Here is a 21519-nt window from a genome sequence, read left to right as displayed (position 1 = left end):
GGAAATTAATTGCGTAAAAAATGTAAACGCAGCAACAACTTTAACATAAAAAAGGACTTTAATAAACAGCAATTTTTTTTAAATTTGCCAAACCATAAAGTTTTACGCCAGATCGTAAGATAGTGATAGTGGGCCGTAAGATAGTGATAGTGAGCCGACGATGTGTTTTCGAGTCGATACAGAAAACTTTTTTTACTTTGTTAAACGAATGCCAAACACTGAAGTGTGCCAATATTATAGTTGCTAGTTTGTTTGCTCGCCGATTTATAGAACGTGTACGAACCTTTGTCATTCAATCTACTTAGTCGGGAAAGGCTCAAGCTTGATATTTAATTGGAAAAGACTGATTTTTCTTCAGAATTTACATAAAGAATCATTTTAAATACGTCGGACAAAAAATCTGCTTACCTGTTACACCAGTTTTTAAGTCATGGTAGTTTAAGCGATAGTCAATGAAAGCTCGTAAAGTACAAGTTGTAGTTCTTTTCTTGCTTTGGTACGAGATTTCTGAAGCCTGTGGCCCCGGTACTGGGTATGGGCACCGACCGCTCCCAAAAAAACAGGTACCGTTTCTCAGGAAACAGCATGTACCGAACGTCTCGGAAAACATGATCGGAGCCAGCGGCCCCGCAACGGGACGAATAACAAGGGATAGCCCAAGATTTGACACCCTTGTTCCAAATTACAGTGACAAGATCATTTTTATTGACAGAGAAGAAAATGGAAATGATCGCCTAATGACTCCGGTGAGTTTTTTAAAAATATATTTAATTCGTAAAAGTAAAATAAACGTTGGAAGTTTTGCAACTACGTATAGCATTATGTGACAAGGTAAGTTAAAACTGTTACAACTGTCACCAAAACGGTGTTACATGTGTAGTGGTTACACAGGTAACAGGTAAATACAGTGTACACTCAAAATTCACCTAAAAGTCAGTTTTTGAGAGGGAAAATTCGAGTTGCGCAAGGTAATTCTGTATTTCTTTAACATTCAAAGGGCTGTGTGCAATCAATTTTCCTTTGAACATGGCGCGTGTTGATTTAAAGTGTAGCCACTCCAAAATTGACAATATTAGCTAACAAACCGTGGGGTCGGCCCTCATTAAAACTTTAACGATTCTCTATCCCCGCCCTGGTCTAGCACGCATTACCACTTAGCTTCTATATACCTAACGTGCAATATATGCGGTTTTAATCCACTAATAGGCTTTTATTTGGGCCTGCCTAATGGCATATTGACATGTCCCAACTGAAATGTGTTTAATTTGGATTAAACTTGCGTCACTCCAGCGATTTTTTTGACTTAGTTTTATTTCATCGATGGTTGGTTAATCTTTAACATGGCATTTAACAAGTCATTCACCTATATATAGCAGGTCGTTTCCACTAAGCCTTTTCTTAAATGAATCTAGGTCTAGCGATACTATATTATAAACCAGCTTTGACAAATTTACAATGCCATATTGGGCAATCCTTATTATGTATATTGCTCGCCAAACATGTCAACATTGGCACACAAAATAGACCTTTATGAGACTTGATTTATTTGATTATATACATTGTTAAAAACGGGACCTTTATGTTGCCGGTGTGCATAACGTTTAATCGTTGATGTGGTAATGTAGTTCAAAATACTATCTCGTATATTATGTCGAGTCGTCGAATTTGTGGTTTGTTTATCAGACTTTACAATGTCGTTGTGCACACATTGCCCTCAAATATAGTGATTCACTTACAATTAGGATTATCAACTGCCTTAAACTTCGAAGCAAGAATTTTCGCGTAAGCATTTAAGTCTTGTGTGATTTCAAGTAATTATGCATACGCAAGTAAATTAGTTAACAGTAAAACTTAGGCTTGATTAAAAACATGACAAAGATTAAAAACAGTGAAAAAATGTATTTATTCAACCGCTGTTGAACTGTTCTGATCTTTGTTTTTCCACACAAAACGGTCATTATAATCAAGATAAGGCGTTCTTACACAATCCAAAACATCACGCCCTCCAATAAACACAGCAGTGTTTTATTAGACGCAAACGCTGCGTTAGGACAGTTATGATATCACAATTACGGGCCTTTGTTCTTAAGATGCAGTTATCAGGTTTGCAAACAAAGTTTGCTTGCTTTACTATGCCCAAAGTAGCACACACAGGATGCCAAATAACCGCCAGACTCTTGAGCTTAATGTGTACCGACATTTTAGCACAAGTTATAATTATCACTAGAGTGTTTAAATATTGATATTACAGACGCGAAGTTTTTATTGAAAGCTGAAATCACACTTTTAACGTTTCAAGTTTTCTTTTCGAGTTCGAAATGACTGTGTGATTTTTTTAAACATCTGAAGAGAATTGGTTTCTTTGATTTGTGACGTAATAAGCGTCATTAACGGTACTTAACGCCCACTTCCGATGACGTAATAAGGGATTTAAATGGAAAAATAATAAAAATAGGCTTGAACATGAACGATCCGGATTTGGGTGTAGTCTCAAAAATCACAACGAAAAAAATACCTGCCCGCGTTTAAACAAAACAAAGCGATACATTTGTCGTTTTACGTCCGAAAGCTAGACACTCTAAATCACTTACCGAAAATATGCCAAAAATATTCGTTAACTGGTTTTAGGCTAAGCGAAAACAAGGCCAGATTTACTTTGTTATTCCTCGCGAGGTTGAGGACAGCATGGCTCGACATTTTCTCGGTTGCCTTTGTCGGGCTTGTTTTTAAAAATAACAACACAGAATTGATTCAGTTTAAAATGCTAATTGTTATATTGCTGAAACTCTTGACCTGAGACTTTAAGTTTAGGTTCTTTTTACTTCTCTTTAGGCGTGGTTTTGTTGAACCAAAGAAATCACAATATTGTGATTTTCAAAGCCTCTATCCAACCATAGTACTTAGAGAGTGTTTTGGACAATGCCTGAAAAGTGACAAAGAGTGCTCGAAAATTTCTGCCAAATGCCGTCGGACGTGTTAGGCTATACAGGCTAAAGTGAGACTTTAAAAACGTTTATTTAAAATAAGTTTACCTTGTTGCTAAACGTTTAAAAATAGCCCAAAATTTACTAATATATAAACCACCAAATTCCACTTAAAATTATGTGTTTTCGTTAATGAAATACCTATTTAAGTATTAACTGTGATTTTGAGCGAAACCGCCATTTTAATGTTTTTTTTCGTTTGTTTGTTATTATTTGACGGGCACTCACGCGTGACAGGCTTTTAAAATTTTGATTGTCACTTTCTTAATGTGTTATAGACTTGCTACATAATAACCCATTAACGCCTATCCTAAAAATAAATATAAATAAAAAGTGATTTCCATGAAATTTAAACAAAATCAGCATACCTGATTTCCTTAGAAGTGGAGAATGTTTTTGCAATATTTGTTATTGCTCGAATTCCGTCATTCAATATTTGCGCCGTAAATAAATGTTTTTGGGTTGGTTTTATAGTCCTGACGTCGCTTTGCTTTTACCGAAACAAAAAAAAATAACGGTTGATTTATTATTTTTAATTCCCGAAAATTACATGCGATTTTAAAATATTTTGTTTTTGTATTTTTCTTTTATTATCTAAAATTTTTTTAAACTTCTGTTAAATAAATTTTGTTAATCGCTTTTTGTATAATTAAAATTATTAAACAAACACATTTTTTTTATATTTCTTACCTTTTTTATTTTATGCCCAACTTAAAACTACAAAAAACTCGAAATCAAATGAAAAAAAATCAGTATAGGTTACCTAAATATAAACAAGCTCTTTTGCATCACTTTGTGGAAGTTATTTTCTATTTTAAATTGTAAACCTTTGTTTTTAGAGATGTAAAGATAAACTAGATACACTGGCTCTTTATGTTATACACACGTGGCCGGACGTTCGATTACGGGTAACAAAAGGTTGGGAGGCCTTAAATTCAATTTTTTCAGAAGGAAATCTACATTATGAAGGTAAAAATTTAAATTTAAGCTCACACAACGTCATTAAGGCAGCATTTTTAAATAGGTATTTAAATTAACAAAGAGTATATTGTATTTTTTAAGGTCGAGCAGTTGATTTTACGACTAGTGATCTTGACCATAAGAAGTTAGGAAGGTTAGCAAGATTGGCAGTCGAGGCCGGTTTCGACTGGGTATTCTATGATTCACCAACTCATATCCATGCTAGCGTTCGTTCAGGTAGGTTATCCTCAGTTATGTACAATTACATGCAATTTAAAACAGTAGCTGTAGAATACAAGGTTACTAATTATAACAGCTCCCAATGCTTTACTTTATAACTTCTAACATTTATGTCGTTTTATCAAATTTAAAATGGCGACTTATAAGCACTATAAAAACAGTTGTTTGATTCGAATATTTCAGCGGCTACAAATTTCGCTAAACAAGTTGTTTGTCTGTGGAATTAGTATCTGCGTGATTTTTATTAAATCCAGTCATAGCCTAAACGACATAAAATTCAAAAACCGACGCGTGAGATATTTTTCGGTTAGGAGATCCTCTACAAAAAATCACTTCGGATTTAGCTTTCCCATTTTTGTTTTTATTTCTCCTTTTTGATGAATAAAAACTCTTTTAGGTTTTATTTTTTTTTGAGTAGCGGTACAACACGTTGCATATTTACCGTCGCAACAAAACACTTTACATGTACAACAAATATGGGATTAGGGGTACTGAGACGAACATTTTCAGCCGGGCACCTTTTTTAATAGGATTAAAATTCAATTACAAAGAGCTGAAAAAACTTCACAATCCACTACAAAAAAACTTTCAAAATTTTAGAGCTTTGATCATTTTGTAAGAAGTAATGTCATACGTACAAACTTTATAAATTGGGTGCTTAGGGTATGACTCCGAAAACACGTATGGAAAAGTTGTGATTTTTACAAAACAATTCACAAAATGAAATCATCGTTTCAAGGGCCGCATTTTTAATAATTTGTATTTATTTCGCAGAAAACTCCCCAGCCACAACCTACGGAGGGTGTTTTCCTAACGACGCCTTGGTGACCGTCGAAGGAGTCGGACAGGTTCAAATGGAAGACTTAACAGTCGGACAGCAGGTATTGTCCGTCGACAGACAGACGGGCCGCCCGACGTACAGTGAGGTCATAATGTTGATGGACAGAAGCATCGACGTTTACGAAACTTTTATCGAAATTTCAACAATAAATCACAGAACGATAACCTTAACGCCAAACCACCTAATATTTGTTGCCGAAAGCCCGCAAAACTTTTATAAATCCTCGGAGTCGGCAAACAATTTACACTGGCGTTCGCGCGCTGTATTTGCAAGCGACGTGGGCGTCGGAGACTATGTTTACGCACTGTCAAATCACAACGAAACTTTGTTGCCGGTTCGCGTGACGTCATCGCACTCGGTCCGTAGGCGCGGCGTCGTGGCTCCGCTGACGTCACACGGCACACTACAGGTCGATGGCGTTGTAGCGTCCTGCTACGGGGTACTAAACAATGAACCGCTGGCCCACGTTGTATTTGGGCCTGTAAGATATTTTAGTTTTTTAATGCCAAGAGCGCACACCTTAACAACCGGCATTCACTGGTACGCAAAGGCCTTAGCTTCTTTTGCATTTTATATTCTTCCCCAATCAATGTTCCGAATTCTATGAACAAAATAAGCTGATATTTGCACAGTTGTCAAGACATCAGAGCTTTTATCTTTAACGTTGTTTATTTTCGGTTCAAACCCAACCTTTCTTCTTCACCTTTTTATCATGCAATAGTTTTAAATCGTCTACTATAAATTATGTATCCGAGTAGATTTATTTTTATGAATATTTTTGTCTTCAATTTTGTTATACATACTTTTTTAATGTTTGTTTTTTGTATAAACAGAAAATATATGATTTGTTTATTAAAAAGTAAATATTATTTTACCTTTGTGTACTCGGTTTGATATAAACTAGGTCAAAAAGTTAGATGCCTATTGTGGTTGTGTGACGACACAATATATTATTGCACAAGACTGTACAATATATTTGCTATTCAAAATTAGACATCTATTATTAAGACATGGTAAAGTACAAAGTAGCATATTACGCAAGCTATTATGCCGCATCATAATATTTGCAGTTTAATTTTAACAAACACGACTTGATAAAACTTTATAAATATAGTTTTTGTTTTTTATTAATATATATTAATAGCAATAAAAGGGGAGTATATCGAATAAAAGGTAGGCGTGATTAAAGAAATATTAGGCCTATGACATATTAGTTGTTTAAGCTAGCAGTTTAACAGCAATTTTATACCAACATAAACAATATAATTATTAACAAATATTCAAACCAACGTATATCATCTTGTAAGCTTTCCATCGCTTGAAGTAACAACCATATATTCACATCGTTTCACGGGCGTTACTAGCCTCGAACCAGGCTTACTGATCGGTCGGCCGTCTCTAAAACATGTATCTTCACAGGCCTTGTAATTGACATGTACTATAGCACGCCATAATATGGGATCAGGCTCAAGAATATGTTTATAGAGGGGCATTGTTGTGAGTATAATAGACGGGACGTTAGACTGTGTTTTAGAGCTTCGAAAATTATGTTTTTTTATGCAACACACGATTGTAATGACCAGTGAAAACCACGCGCCACATAAAAGCACAGCTCCAGTAATAAATATGGGAGAACTGAGTTCGTGCATGTATGACAAGATCATCCCAAACCCAAGTATTAGGATGATAATGGAAATTATAAGGCTGCAAATTGTAGGTCGAAGTTGTGGGTTTTCCTCAAATATGTTTGTCTGTAAAAAGAGTTTTGTTAGAAGAATTAATTTAACTATTGTAAACATAAAAAGTTGCCTTTTTCAAATATACAAATTTTTTTTAGTTATTTTATAAAACTAAATTGTATATAATATTATAAAAATACTAAATGTATATTAATATATACGATAAATATATTATACGTTCAGAGTAAACGTACTAAAATGACCTGGGTTTGCCTTAAGTCTTTGGATCAATACGTCGTTAATAAAAATAATCAGTTAGCAAATGTTTTATTTTAACCCACATGGGTATTGCCACGGGCTAAAACATTGTAAATTCATCTAAATTAAACTGTTAATAAAAGTTAATAAACTTATACAATCTCTTTTACTTTAAAACCAATTAAGGGGCTTAAATTTTGAAAATTAACAAAAATATTCGAAATAATTATAAATTATGACTTATTAACACGCATGACTTGTATCTGTTGCAGCATCTAGCGGCTTAATATTAAGTAACGCTTTTTTTTAATAAGAAAACACTGACTAAATTAAAAACATTTTACGGGCGAAAATTCGATCTAAATCATTATATCCTTAGCTTGAGTAACTGATCTTAGCTGAATGTCAATATTAATCGATTTACAGCTTAAAATTTTGAATCTAAATAGATGTCATTTCTAATTAATAAAAAACTTTGTGATATTTTGTAGTATATATAAGTATTTAGTTAACAAATTTATGTTTAAAAATTGCCAGTTTGTAATTCAAACTTAATTGCTTGTTTTTTTATTTTATGGTTACGTTTGGCTTTTGTTTTTTATTTTTTTTTCGCTTAAAATGTTTATTTTTACCTGAAGTAAAACTGTTCTTCTATTACTTTGATATACGGCTGTATTAGTTTCAAGTACGTGTTGGTTTGAAAACATTACGTGAGTTTTACATTTCGATGCATCGGATCCATGTTTTTCAACAATATTTCTTGCAATCATTGTAATTTTCAAAAAACACTTTTCTAACTTACATTGGCATAGGCTTACTAGAATTTAAAAGGGATGAGAACTTTGCCTTTAATATTTTTGCCTTAATGTTGGCATTTAGACGTTAATGCTACTCTAACATTTATGATTCTGCAGCTAGCTATTGTACAACATGCTGTAAAATCAATAGGTATGGATTATTTTTACGCATTATTGGTCAAACGAGCAATTACTCAAGGTCTCTAAACGACGTAAAATTTTTAAAAAATATAGAAGTTAATTAATCACTCTTAAATGGCTAAATTTGCTTAAACAAATAATAATAAAAAATGATATAATAGACATATTTTCTTTGCTTGCACTATTATCTTTTGAATGATGCAATTGTCTAAAATAGAAACTCAAGCTAGCGCATTTGAACATAATAAACACAGCTAAAATTCAATAAATATTGCCATATTCATTCAAGAACTAACGGAATACTATTAATTTAACATGAATGCCAAGACAGTAAGAGTAACCCACCATTTAAATGCCTATATAACAACGTAATCGAAGCTTTAAACCATCCTAAGAACCTTATTAATTTGTCAAAAACCTTATTAATTTTGTTATTTGCGTATAACATTTAAAAGCAACTTGCATAAAGGTTTAAATACAATTTATAATTTTTTGTTCACACTAACTAACAGGTAAAAAAACATTTATAAATTTTAAAAATGGACCGGCAGAGTGGTGTAGTGGTAAGAACTCTTGCTACACCACACATGAGGTCGTGGGTCAATACCCACTGATCTCATGCTGTAGTGCTCTTGAGTAAGGCGCTATAAACGGTATGAACTCCTGCTGAGCCAGCACTTAATCAGCAGCATAATTACCGGGCAATTATAGTCTCTATAATATCCCAAACTGCCACAGGCAACTCGAGACTGGGTCGAAGTAACTTATGTTACTCTATGTTTAAGTCGCGCATTCGACTTTCCCACATCGAGGATAAAGATATATACAAAAAAAAAAACAGTCTTTTTACTATTGCGTGTAATCGAACCAAAGTTACGTTGCATTTTCCGTTTTCTACTCAACAAAAATTGCGTTCTACTACAAAACTATACTCTTCCACCAATTACGTCATGTTTTATTGCAATTTACAATTTTAACAAATGTAAATTATTAAGTAAAGGACACTGACAGAAAATGAAACTTAGAATGTAGATTTCCGCAAAAATAACAACAAAAGTGTTATTTACAAAGAGCTATAGCATTTTTGAAAGCTTGAAAACTAGATTAGTAATTATTTAACAAAATATTATTTTTTTAATTCATTTAAGCTATAATTAAAAAGAAATATTAAATATAACATTCCAATATCATTAGTAATAAATTAACCCACGAACCCAGCAAAATTAATTTAAATGTAAACATTTTTATTATAAAGATAACAGTGGCTTTGCTTTTTTTTAAATTGGGTGTAACCAAAAAGCAAGAAAAGTTACAGCAAAAAGTGCAATTAAGGTTTATGTACAAATGGTATAATACATCGAAAACAAAAGGTAACATACATTAAAATAATAACAAGTAATATTCATAAACAAAATTTATTAATGTCTTTTTAAGTTTCAGACCCTTTTAACATAAATAACATTTCTTTATTAACATGATAGAACTTGAAAAAATATAACACTTTTATTTAAAAAGACAATTTTATTTTCGTCATTTTTACATTAACTAACATCTTTATTGAATATATTTAGTTGTAATTCAATTCTGCAGAATGTAGTTAGTTCCTCCTTTAACAAGGCTTTTCAGGGAATGTACAAACATTTAAAATAGTCCAAGTATTTCTCGTACATGTCCAGGCAAATCATTTTTGCAGTCATTCAGCTGCAGGTAAATGCCTTCTGCCTTCCTTAGAGTCGATTCGAGGTTGATTTTCAGAGACAGTTCGTTGATATGCTTCAGAATCTCAGTAAAACCACATTCGGGGCTCAACAGACTTGCTTTTTCTGTGTCCAACAAAGCAAGGCAAATGACAAGATGGAAATTTTTGCATGGCAGCTCGGTCCAGGTTACTTCCCAGAGTGTTTGGATATCCTCAAAATTGAATTCTCTCTTAAACCTAACCAATAGCCAGCGGAAGCAGAAATACAAATTGGAGGATTCCTTTGCTTCCAGATGCTCAAAAAGCTCAGGATCAAGATACTGAATAAGTTGGCGCAGCTGTTGAAGTTGTTGTTTCATGCCATGCTGACTGACGCTAAAGTTGTTCTTTACCGAGTTCATGTAGCCAACGAAGCACCAAAACGCATCAACCTCGTTGCCCATTATTTCTAGGATAGGAGAGAGTAGGTCACTCATTCCTTGAACATAACCAAGATCAAAGTTATACATACAATATGTCATTAAGACATCATTTAAAAGCTTAAGGCTGAGATTTTCTTGGCCTTCATAGAAGATTCGTGTTCGATCTGTTCTGTTAACATCTTTGTCGATCAAACTTTTGTTTTCTCGCAACACTGTAAATCTTGTTTCCTGATCAGCACTTACTGACTTCCACTGTAATTTCATCTTGTAGTAATCCTCTTCTTTTACACGACGGTATTCCACCAAATCAGATGTTGGCATATCCCACTTATAGTAATCAAGTAAATATTTCCATGCCTCTTTTCTAAGGTTACTTTCAATTCCACTTTTAAAGATTGCCGATTTCAGTTTGTCAACCTCCGTAAAGCAACCCTTGTCGTTCTGAAAACTATTCCAGATTTCTATTGTGATTGGTAGGCTTCTTGGTGGGTTTAATCGGGGTCCTAGCTGCGCACAAGTTATCACTTCAAATCCACCAGCAGTTTCTTCAACAGTCTTAGTCTGTATTCGCTTAGCGTTAACTGATTCAGGTGTAAAGTCCATTGTTACACGCTTACTCTGTGGACGTGATGTGGTCGCTGCTACTTCTGCTGGATTTAACATATCTTGCAAGAAGTTTGTGACTTTGGAGAAGCCACTAAATGCTGAAGTGACTGGGTTTTCTAAGAATTTAGCAGCAGGATTTTCTTGCTTTTGGTTGTCCCCGAAAAGGTTTAGCTCGTCAAAAGATTGAGTCAAAGCTTCGTGATCATGAAATGAAACATCATAGGTTCGAGGATCCTTTGGCACATTTGTGAGAAACACATACTGCTCGAGAACTTTAAGAAATTTCTTGGATCCTCCTTGGTGGAAATGTAAGGCAGGAAGTTGTGTACCATCAACCAATTCAATACTAAGATATTGCCATGACCCCCCTTTACTAGATTTTCTAATTCTCTTTAACTCCTGCATTGCAACAATAAAGTCAAACTTTAAAGGAGTAGCTGCAAGTTCTTCCATAACAGAGTCAGATTCTTCAGTTTCACTGTTAACTCTGTTACTTTCATCAACAAGTGTCCACTCAGGATCGCTTGTATTTCTTGTGTATGGTACACCGCTGTTTCTTATTTCTATCGACATTTCTTGTCCAGTGACAGAAGCATTACCACCCACAACCGAGCTGGTTTCTTTATCCAAAACTTGAGCATCTGCAGGACTTACAGAATTATTTTTTACGAGCACTTCGTCTTGATTTGGATTCCACCTTACAAACCTTGTGCGATTTGTCTCGACGATGCGAAGTGTGCCAGCAATAATCTCATCTGTTCCTTCACTCGGTAATAAAGCATGTACAAACACTCCTTTCTTCTCAAAAACTGTGTTAAGTTGGTCCTGTGGGTTGGCATCCCAATCCTTATCCAACACATCCACATCCATTTTAAATCAGATCGTTTTATTAACTGTTATCAGTATATGGTCTTGACCATAATTTTTAAAAAACTGCAAAACAAAATTAGGCAAATTTAGAATTTTATGGTTCCTTTTTTATAATAAAACTAAGTCTTACTTTTAAGTCAGCTAACTACGTTAAACACAAAAAAAAATTATTTTATTCCAGTACAATGTCAGATAAATATATATAACTGTAACAACATAAAACTGACTGGTTATATGGGTTTATGGCAGTAAAACTTGCAATAGTTAAGAAAAGTGACGTTCGATCACCTGACTTGCTAGCGATGAATAACAAAACAAAGTCACGTGACAATCAATTGATGTCACGTCATGCGTCAAACAATGGTTGTGACAATTTGTCACGTGACTTTGTTTTGTAAATTATTTTCCATTCGTTTGTTAAGACTTTCGATTCCGTTTTTTATTTCAATTGTTTGTTTTTTCTTAAATTTTTTTAACTAATATAGACAATAATATAAAAAAACTGGCAACGTGGTGTAGTGGTCAGGAAACTTGCTACACTACATGAGGTCGTGGTTTCGATCACCGCTGGTCTTATGTTGTAGCGCCCCTAAATAAAGCACCAAAAACGGAATGAACTCCTGCTGAGCCAGCACCTATTAGCAGCTTATTTATCGGGGGTATTATAATCTATAATATCCCTAACCGCAAAAGGTAACTCGAAGACTGGGTCGGGGTAACGGTTGTTACTTGTTACCCTGTTTAGGTTGTAAAGTGGACCTTTCCATGTCGGGGATAAACACATGGAAAAAAAATAATACTTATCTAATCAACCAAGTAACAAAATTTTATAATTACATTTTGTGACAAATTTATCACACAGTGACCAAGGTAAATGTACAACTAGAAAACAAATTCATTTTATACTAAAAAAACATAGTAGCTACAAATGTCACCAGAAGTTTTTATGTAATAAAATTAAATATTTGGGGATAATAATAAAATTGTAGGTATTTGTTAGAAAACAATGTTTATTATTAGGTGTATAAAAACATTGTAAATTTTAAAGCTGTAAACAATTAAAAATTATTATATTGTATTTTCTAAGTGAACTATTTCAAATATACAGTAAATTCCTGAACTTTTAGTGCAGCCAAGATAGGAAAATTGCCTAAAAATAGAATCAAAAAACAAAAAAGACGAAATGACAAAGAAAAATGTAACACCATTACTCAAACGATACAATAGCATAACTTTGACCAAATTTGGAAAAAAATTTATAGTTAAAACTTTACAGTTAAACAACCAAAACTTTTATTTAAATTGCTAATGAAGAATTTGGAATATATGTTCCTGTTTATTTTAAAATGAAAACTGACAAAAAGAAATATAAATAAACAAAGTAATTTGCTACTCTTCGTAGTCTGGTAACTCTTCTATTATTAGACTTTCTTGTGGGTAAATTTTATTAGATTGCAACGAAGAATTTTGATCAAGATCAAGAAGCTAAAAACATAAAAATAATATTTTTTGATCTATAGTTGATATTTTTCATTCATCTATACAGCCATTACCATTACCAAGAATAAATACTTGGTATTCTCCTGTATTCTCAAAAACTATTATACCTAATAGACAAATTTCTTAAAACAAGAATTTTAAAGATATTTTCGAAAATTTAAGTCAAGATTTCAAGAAATAAAAGCCTTAATTTAAGTTAAAATTTTAAAAAATTAAGAAAGGTTAGGGTAGAAAGGTGATAGAAAATGACTAAGTTTTAACAAAATTGTGTTTCGGCACATGTCTAGTAAAAAAATAACACTAATTTGTAATACTTACATTAGTTTTAGGCCATGGTTTAAGAATTCTGTACTGATTTGATCTATAACCCATTGAGCCAACATAGTTTGCCAAGGTTTGAAGCGTAGCAGAAGCCAAGAAGGATCTCATAAAAGTACTTCCATCGGGTGCTCGAAACCTTACTTTACTTACCTACAACAAACAAGCTAAATTAATGTAGAAATTATATGAAATACAAAAAAATAACATTTATGGTTTGATATTCATTAAACTCAAACCAGCTCAGCCCTGGACACCCAATGTAATATCATCTTCTAGTTCAAATATTTTAATAAAAAAAAACTTCAAGTGCTGAGTTGTCTTTTATTTGACTAAACCAGATTATGATTGTAGATACAGAAAGAATAACAAATGACAAATTTTTACTATAACTTAAAATTTTTTATTTTTTTTAATGTTAAACTTACTGGTTCTTTACAGTCAGGACTTGGTTCATCAGGAACTAACAATTTCAACCGATCAATATCTTCGATCTCTTTCTTCTCCTGTTCTCTTTTTTGCGCTTCTTCCTCTTCTTGAAGACGAACAGACTCTTGTTCGGCCAGGAGCTATAAAAAATTTTTTTACACCAAATTTTTTAATTATTAAAAAAACTATATTTTTTTGAATATATTTTTGATATTTTGATACGTTATAAAACTATTTATTATTTAATGGGATATTTACAAATAAGTGTTTTTTTTGTGTAACTTTTACCTTTGCTCTATCGGCCTCAAGTGATTGTCTATATGCTTCTTCTTGTTCAAATTTAATTCGTTCTCGCGCATTTCTATAATCCTGTTATATGAAAAAAACATATAAAAATGCTTCAAAAACAAAAATTAAAATACAATAACAAAAACATTGCGATAATGCAGAAAATTACAAAAGCTATTAAGTCTGTGGGTATCTGTATTACATAACAGGAAATCTTAATAATTTTCTTAAAAGAGTTACGTATTTGGTTTTATTACATAATAGAATTTCTATTTAACTGTATTACGAAACTAAACTTCAATAGACTATTTAGTTTTTTGAATTGTTGTGTAATAGAAGTAAAGCAAAATATCATGACACAATATGGTTAAAAGAGTTACGTATTTGGTTTTATTACATAACAGAATTTCTATTTAACTGTATTACGAAACTAAACTTCAATAGACTATTTAGTTTTTTGAATTGTTGTGTAATAAAAGTGAAGCAAAATATCATGACACAATATGGTTAAATTTTCCATTTATTATAATGAACAGGGGTATATGAAAATCTAGAAATAAAATAAAAAACTTGAAAAAGTTACCTCATCTTTAATATCTAAATCTCTTTGTACTTCACCATCATCAACTGCTTTCATTAACTTTACCATTAATTCATTGACATCTATATTAGCTAAAACAAAAAATTAATAATCCAAATTTTAATAATAATTAATAACCCAACTTTTAATAAATGCCTAAATGGTGCCTAAAAAAAGTTCTAAAAATATTTAAGGTAATAATTTTACACATAGCATAAAAACTAAATTTTTTTTACATTTTGTATTTATTAATTTAACAAAAAAGTTTTAATTTTTGGCACTATGTATTTATTAACTTAAAACTTAGGTCTAATTTTAATAAAGTGAAAAGAGGCACTGATTTACGGGTTTTAAAACACTAAATAGATTGTCCGCTAAGTGCTTTTAAATCAATATTTATTTATATTTTATAGATAACATGGATCTAAAAAAAACCAACAGGCCTTTAAAATATCGAAAATATTTTTTAAATCTATTATTAATTCAAATAAAGAATTTTGTTAAGGTAGAAAAAAACGTTAATATTTAATTGCATTGTAAAATAAATTCAACTAAGACTGTTTATTACAAACCTTGAATAATTGCAGTGACATCACAAGCTCTCCCTTTACCCTGTGCAAGTATTAAAATTGGATAATCATCGGTTTTTATCCTTTTTATTGTGTCGGCGAACGCTGATCCCATGTGTTGCCTGCATTCTTCTAAAAATCTAAAAAATAGGTTTATTTTAAATACCAAAGCAGACAGAAACTTTTATTTAAGTGGCAAATTGTATTTATAATTTATATGTCTCTATACAAAATATAAAAAATAGTTCGCTCTATACTAGTATTAAAAATAAACATGTTATATCATACTCACAAAATAAACATAATAAACCATAGTTACATAACAACATTACGTATTGGACATGTAAAAATGGTGTTAAACTTTATACAACAAATTTACTAAAATACTGTAAGCTGTAAGCATGTAAATTTTCAGGGAAACATTTTACAGAGTTACATAATTTTAAGAAATATATTTACAAATTAAATTATGTAATTTATAAGTATGTTTATACGTATATGTCTATTACAGGTATTAAGTAATACCAAACATACAATGTCTAACGTTGCATAACCATTTAAACAGCACCAACATTTTTATTTTATAAATACAAATATTCAAAAATTAAACATATTTATGTACCAAATAATACTAAATTTTCGGCTAAATAATATATTTTTTATTAAGAAATCACATAAACTTAAGCAAAAAAATATAATTTTTCTTTTTTAAACATAATTAAGATACTAAAAATGAAACAGGAACTTACTTTTCTTTATTGTAACCCGAAGTAACGTCCCAACCCCAGCAAATAAAATGTTGGTTCAGAAAAGTTAAGATACTTTCATCACACAACATTTGACTACAGAAAACATTACTTTGAATGCTTCTGTCATGATGAACATACACCGCTAAAAAAATGTAAATTTTAGATTTAATATAGCAACTTTTGTGTTAAAGATAGACCATGGCTTGAAAAAAGTAAATGTTTTTCGTGGTTAGATGTTTTAAAAAGGGTTTAACTGGTTGGTTTTATAGTTCTATTTCTTTGCTATAAAATTACTTTTTATTTTTTGTGTTTAGGTATTGACTTTGTCCCACATAAAAAAATAAACCTTTTTTGTGATTAAACTTTTTATAACTGGATCAATCATTTGGTTTTATATATTTTTTTTTTGGTAAAATAACTTTACATATTAGCATTTTGAATACCCAATTTAGGGTTATTCAAAAACTTAATAACAGAAATATAAGCTAAGTTTTATGTTTTAAAATTCCCCACAAAAAGAATTAAAGTTCAAAAAAAAAATCAGGAAAGCGTTTTTAAAAAAAGAATATTTACAAACTTTATTAGTTCCTCATTTTTAATTTAACAATACAAAACTAAACGCTTTGTAGAATAACAGGGTAAGCACCAGAAAATACACCCAGGTTCAATACAAAGCTTAACAATATGGCAAAGAATAATTTACTTTTAGGGGATTTTTATAATTTATTTGTTTACTGAAGTGTTGCAACATTTAAAGTATATTTAACAAATAAATCACATAAACTTTGCCTAAAATATGAAATTTAAATAATAAAACTATTTTAAAGCTTTAAATACATATAAATTTTTTTATATTTATATTCTCGTTGTAGGAGGGTTGGTCTAGGGACATAATAATATGGTAACTTTTGTTACCCTGTGTAAGTCTTAAGTTGTTTTTTTGCAGTTTTTAATCTTAATTTTTAACATATAGACGAATAAATAACCCACTAATTTGTTTTGTGCTTGAAATTTATACCATTTTTTAAGCCCAAGGGGTGCAACAACATGGAAGCAAAGGAAATCGAACCATTGATCTCATGCTGCACCAAGTGTTTTAACCACTACATTATAGCCTATTGTCTTTAATAACAATTCAAGTGCAAACCTTACACATTAGTGAAACTTAACAATGTTATTGTAAAAAAATTGGCCTAACACTATAATAATTTCAATATCAAAGTTTAAAAATATTCCGAGTTAGAATATACTACATACCGACTAATTTTCTTTGTCTAGCTTCTTTGCCAAAGGCTTCTTGTATAGCACCTTGAAGTGTATCACCATTGAATATGGGACCCATACCATATCGGTTAAAAAACTTTTCACAAAACTGGGCTTGGGCTGCTTTTACATCATCAGCTTGTGGTGGCACTACAAAAATAATAAATAATTAATTTGGTAAAAACTAAAATGACTAATGGTGGTTACGACCTAGCAAAATGTACATTATTTTTGGTAATATTTCCCAAACACACTTTTCTCACAATAAATGTAACGAACTTAAAGTTGTAGATTTAAAAAAAATGTTCTTGAAACGATTTGTTACAAACAATTTAGAAAAAATGCAGATATAATTATCATTCACGAACATTGTTCATAAAATTACAATTGAACACATAAAAAATTGAAAATATTCATGACACAACACAACTCACTCAAAGGAGAATGTGAGGAATTATAAGTAGAACCAGACGCAAAAAATTCTTCAAAATTATCCGCAGTTTCACCATTTTCACTCTCATCACTGCTCAATAAAATAGCTTGTGCCGCAACAGAGCTTGTAACAGGCCCATTGGCACGAGGTCTCATTGGTTTATTTAAAGAGCTTACAGTTACATCATGCAACGGCTCAGTAAGTTGGAGACTTGCAATGGTTTGCTATTTTTAGATAAAATTTAAATAATTAGATTAAAAATAAAGAAAAAGTGCTTAAAGTTGGGGTTGTTGAATTTTTGTATATTTTAGGCCAAATTTCATAAGTTGTGAAGTTTTATAAGTTCCCAAAATCTTGTTTTTCGTATAAATTTTATATACCAAATCCACCAAACCCCAAAACTTTAAGCTATTTTTTTTTAAGTGTAGACTTACAAAATCCTGTACGGTTCTTTAACTCAACCCTTTTACTAAATCTACGCCCAGATATTTCATAATCCAACAGCTTTTTTGATTCATTTGCATTTAAAAATTTTCCCTTTTTAACTTTTTTAGGCTGGTTAACAATTGATTGGCAGCTTAAACGCTTTAAATTTTTCTTATCCATGGCAAAATTTTTTTGATTTTTAAATTATTTATGCAATGTGAAATTGGCCTTTTATGTTTATCACAGTAATTATTTAGAATGATTATGATGTCATAGTGTTACAAATTTGTACCTAATATTTGTATTAATCAAGAAATTTTTTTTTGCACAAAATTGGCTTGGAACCATTATTAAATTACAATTAATACTTTTACAGATCTTAACGGTTATAAATTTAATTCCCACTGCTACCAGTACAATACACTTGTTTGATTCTAAAGTATAAATGCCAAAAGTCAATATTACCTTATATATGCATTTGTATCATTGTAATATATCTATTAACTGAACCCAAATAAAAACTCAAAAAAAAAAGCCCCCTTTGCCTTAATACAAAAACTTAAATACTCACATCTTCATCTGGTGGATTTTTTACAGCAAATCCCTTCCATTTTTGATTTTTCGGTTGAATATTAGTTCTGTTTGCAACATCCATTTTAAGTTCTCCAAATGTCATTGAACCTTGGCAGGATTGTATAAAAATGTCATCTGTGTCTTCATTGTAAATTTTAAGTTTGTAAGTTTTCGTTAAAATGCTGAAAAAAAAACATAAAATAAAATTATAAAAGCAGTAATCTTAATCTTAAATGGATCTGATCAAAAGTAACTAAACGTTTATTTTAATTTAGTACTATAGGCCTATTTTATTTTTTTCAACTATTAAAAGTAAGCTAACTGAAAATTTTAAAATTTATTTTAACAAATTTTTTATACTCTAATAAAAATAATTTTTAAATTACTTTAAAGCAGTGCATGGCATTGTGAAGGAATCCGGATCATCAATACCAAATAAAACTCCGGCTGGCACTTGACTTTGTTGCCTGACTGTTAGCGACACCAAGTGTGGTAAATTAAGACTAGATAATATGGTATTGTCAGAGGGTTGACCGCTACCAGTTGGCCACTTCTCAAATTGTGTTTCGGAGGGAGTTATGCCTAACTCTATGGAAGCCATTTCTTTTAAATCAGCTGTACAAAAATGTTCAATCATAGTGTTAAATAAAGTACCAAATAAAAAGGGGAAACTTTACACAGCTACATCTATAAATAATCTAGTAAGGTGTAAGTTAATTATCGCAAGCAAATATTAGGTGAGAGTTTCGACCTTATTACAACAATTAAAATCCTGTCTGAAGACTGGGCTATCTACAAGTATTACTAATAAAGCTATATCTGCCACTCACCTTTTGCAGAGTGTTAAGGTAAAAACTAAGGCATCATTTTTAAGTTTAAATAACATTTTCTAAATCAACAATAATAACAAGGCAAGGCTATAAAATTACTAAAACAATTAGGAACTAGGTTATATTCCGAGAATGCAAATTATCTTTAAACTGTAAAAATGGGTATTATATAAGCTGTGCTTACCAACTGAACTTGCATCATCTAAGGTAATGTCTTTTACAGTTTCACCAAGTTTACAAGAGAAAGTAAGCATCCTGGGTTGTCTGTTATGAGCTACAAAACTAAATACAAATAAATAAAAAAAATTACTATTACCTCAACATTTTGAATTTAAAAACTTTGTATAAACAAAACAAATTGGGTTGTATTCTGTAAACCAGAGAATGTAAAAAAAACATTATTTAAACTTAACAAACTAAATACCATTAAAACATAAATAAAAACTTAAAAATAACAGGAAAAAACTAAGACACAAAATAAAAAAACACTTTTATAATATTATATTACATAAATACATGATAAACCATTAAAAAAAGACTTAGTCTTAGTAAAATAACGTTTAAATGTGAGTGAATAAACAAATAGTATTTATTTACACAAACAAGTCTCTCGTAGAGACATAAGTAAATAACAACAACATCATAACAAAACTTATTTACTTCGGCAAAATTTTGTATTATTAAATCTTTACACCTTATTTTTAAATAACAAGAATAAAGAAGGTATAATTGTAAACTCCATGTAAACTATTATAAAAAAAGCTGTTTTTGTTGTGACCAGATGTTTCTACTAGATATCTCAAATAGGTGTTAACTTTTAATTTGCAATGGTCAAACACACTGACTGTTAAAAAAGTGTTTTCTTGTTATGTAAAACAATGAAAAGAAACTTACTTTGAGCCATTTGTAGTTGGTTGAAAGTGAGGTTCTCCTAAAAAAGCATTAAGAGCACCTTGTAAATTCCAATCAAATTGTTCTAAAATTGCCATTGCTTCTGCTATATCCTCAGTGCCAGAACAAGCCTAAAAAATTAAACAAAAACTTTTTAAACAAAAAACAAAAATTTAAGTAGATTAATTGTGAGTAATTAAATTTAATGTTGGTGTTACTATAAGTCATAAATTAAATCTTCTCCAACTAAGTCAGAAAAATTGCAAAGGTTTATATAATATCAGCTTTATCTTTTTTTAGTGTGGGGTATATATATGTTGTTTTTTTAGTGTGGGGTATATATATAAGTGAGGTATATATATGTTTTATATAAAGTGGGTATATATATATATTTTCCATTTCCAAACAAAATTATTAAAATAAAATACAAAACTTACAAACGTAAAACCAAAATATATCATTTAACGGTTATTAAATAGTTTTATTCTCTTATCACTTATTGTGAATAATTAGTGTTATTACATGAACCTAATTTTGTTATCATAAAAATACCTGAAAATTGGCAAGAATTTCCTCTCTTTCCATATTTTCTTTGTCTTTACTTTCAGACTTCGCTTGTTTACTTTTTTACTTCCGGACCGACTTTAAAAATTCGAAAAATTCTGTTTCTATTTTAACTTGGTTCTATCCTATAGTTTCAAGGGTTTGTCACACAAGCTTTTATAGGAACAATAATACGACTACAAACAAAACACTTTTAAAAAAGTAAATGACGTAAATACTTCTCTTTTAAAATGTTCAATAATACGAAGTCATCGCCATTATACGTTATAAAATTTTCTCGAAAAACTCTCGCCTGAATAAAAGAGATTACCGAATTTATTACTTCGACCATACAAAAATCAATTTTAACATAAAATAGTGAAATCGACATACTAAAAAATAAAACTTTTTTTTATGTTAAAATTTTTTCACTTAACGATACTGTAATTGTATACAGCTCAGTAAGTGAAAGATATTTTGTTTAATATTAAAACTTTTTAACTTGGATATTTAAAATAATTTAATAAAGTACTTTGCTGACCCTAAAAACTAACAAACACTTTTGGTTAAACAAGAGTATTTCAGGCAATTAATATATTTTATTTCAGGCAATTAATATATTTTATTTCT

General features: G+C 30.8%; 3 protein-coding genes across 3 annotated transcripts; 1 reads left to right on the top strand and 2 right to left on the bottom strand.

The window, feature by feature from the left end:
* Nucleotides 1–245: 245 nt before the first annotated feature.
* Nucleotides 246–5800, top strand: LOC145745635 (sonic hedgehog protein-like). Its single transcript, XM_082563766.1, has 4 exons — nt 246–746; nt 3824–3953; nt 4047–4181; nt 4959–5800. The coding sequence occupies exons 1-4, from the start codon at nt 453–455 to the stop codon at nt 5630–5632; spliced, it is 1233 nt and encodes a 410-aa protein (XP_082419892.1). The 5' UTR covers nt 246–452; the 3' UTR covers nt 5633–5800.
* A 3047-nt stretch (nt 5801–8847) lies between these two features.
* LOC145744622 (TBC1 domain family member 15-like) lies at nt 8848–11556 on the bottom strand. Its single transcript, XM_082562517.1, has one exon. The coding sequence runs from the start codon at nt 11495–11497 to the stop codon at nt 9542–9544; it is 1956 nt and encodes a 651-aa protein (XP_082418643.1). The 5' UTR covers nt 11498–11556; the 3' UTR covers nt 8848–9541.
* Nucleotides 11557–12412: 856 nt separating this feature from the next.
* Nucleotides 12413–21159, bottom strand: LOC145745342 (FAS-associated factor 1-like). Its single transcript, XM_082563391.1, has 14 exons — nt 20899–21159; nt 20350–20477; nt 19640–19737; nt 19012–19240; nt 18624–18807; nt 17628–17850; nt 17188–17343; nt 15931–16072; nt 15185–15321; nt 14616–14704; nt 14033–14113; nt 13744–13884; nt 13316–13468; nt 12413–12982 (listed from the first exon to the last, which is right to left on the bottom strand). The coding sequence occupies exons 1-14, from the start codon at nt 20929–20931 to the stop codon at nt 12887–12889; spliced, it is 1890 nt and encodes a 629-aa protein (XP_082419517.1). The 5' UTR covers nt 20932–21159; the 3' UTR covers nt 12413–12886.
* Nucleotides 21160–21519: the final 360 nt, after the last annotated feature.

Source organism: Corella eumyota, chromosome 3 (genome assembly GCF_963082875.1).
Source record: "Corella eumyota chromosome 3, kaCorEumy4.1, whole genome shotgun sequence".
In the NCBI taxonomy this organism is placed as follows: Eukaryota; Metazoa; Chordata; class Ascidiacea; order Phlebobranchia; family Corellidae; genus Corella; species Corella eumyota.
The sequence above is the reverse complement of the archived record's forward strand: the minus strand, read 5'-3'. Positions and strand labels throughout refer to the sequence as shown.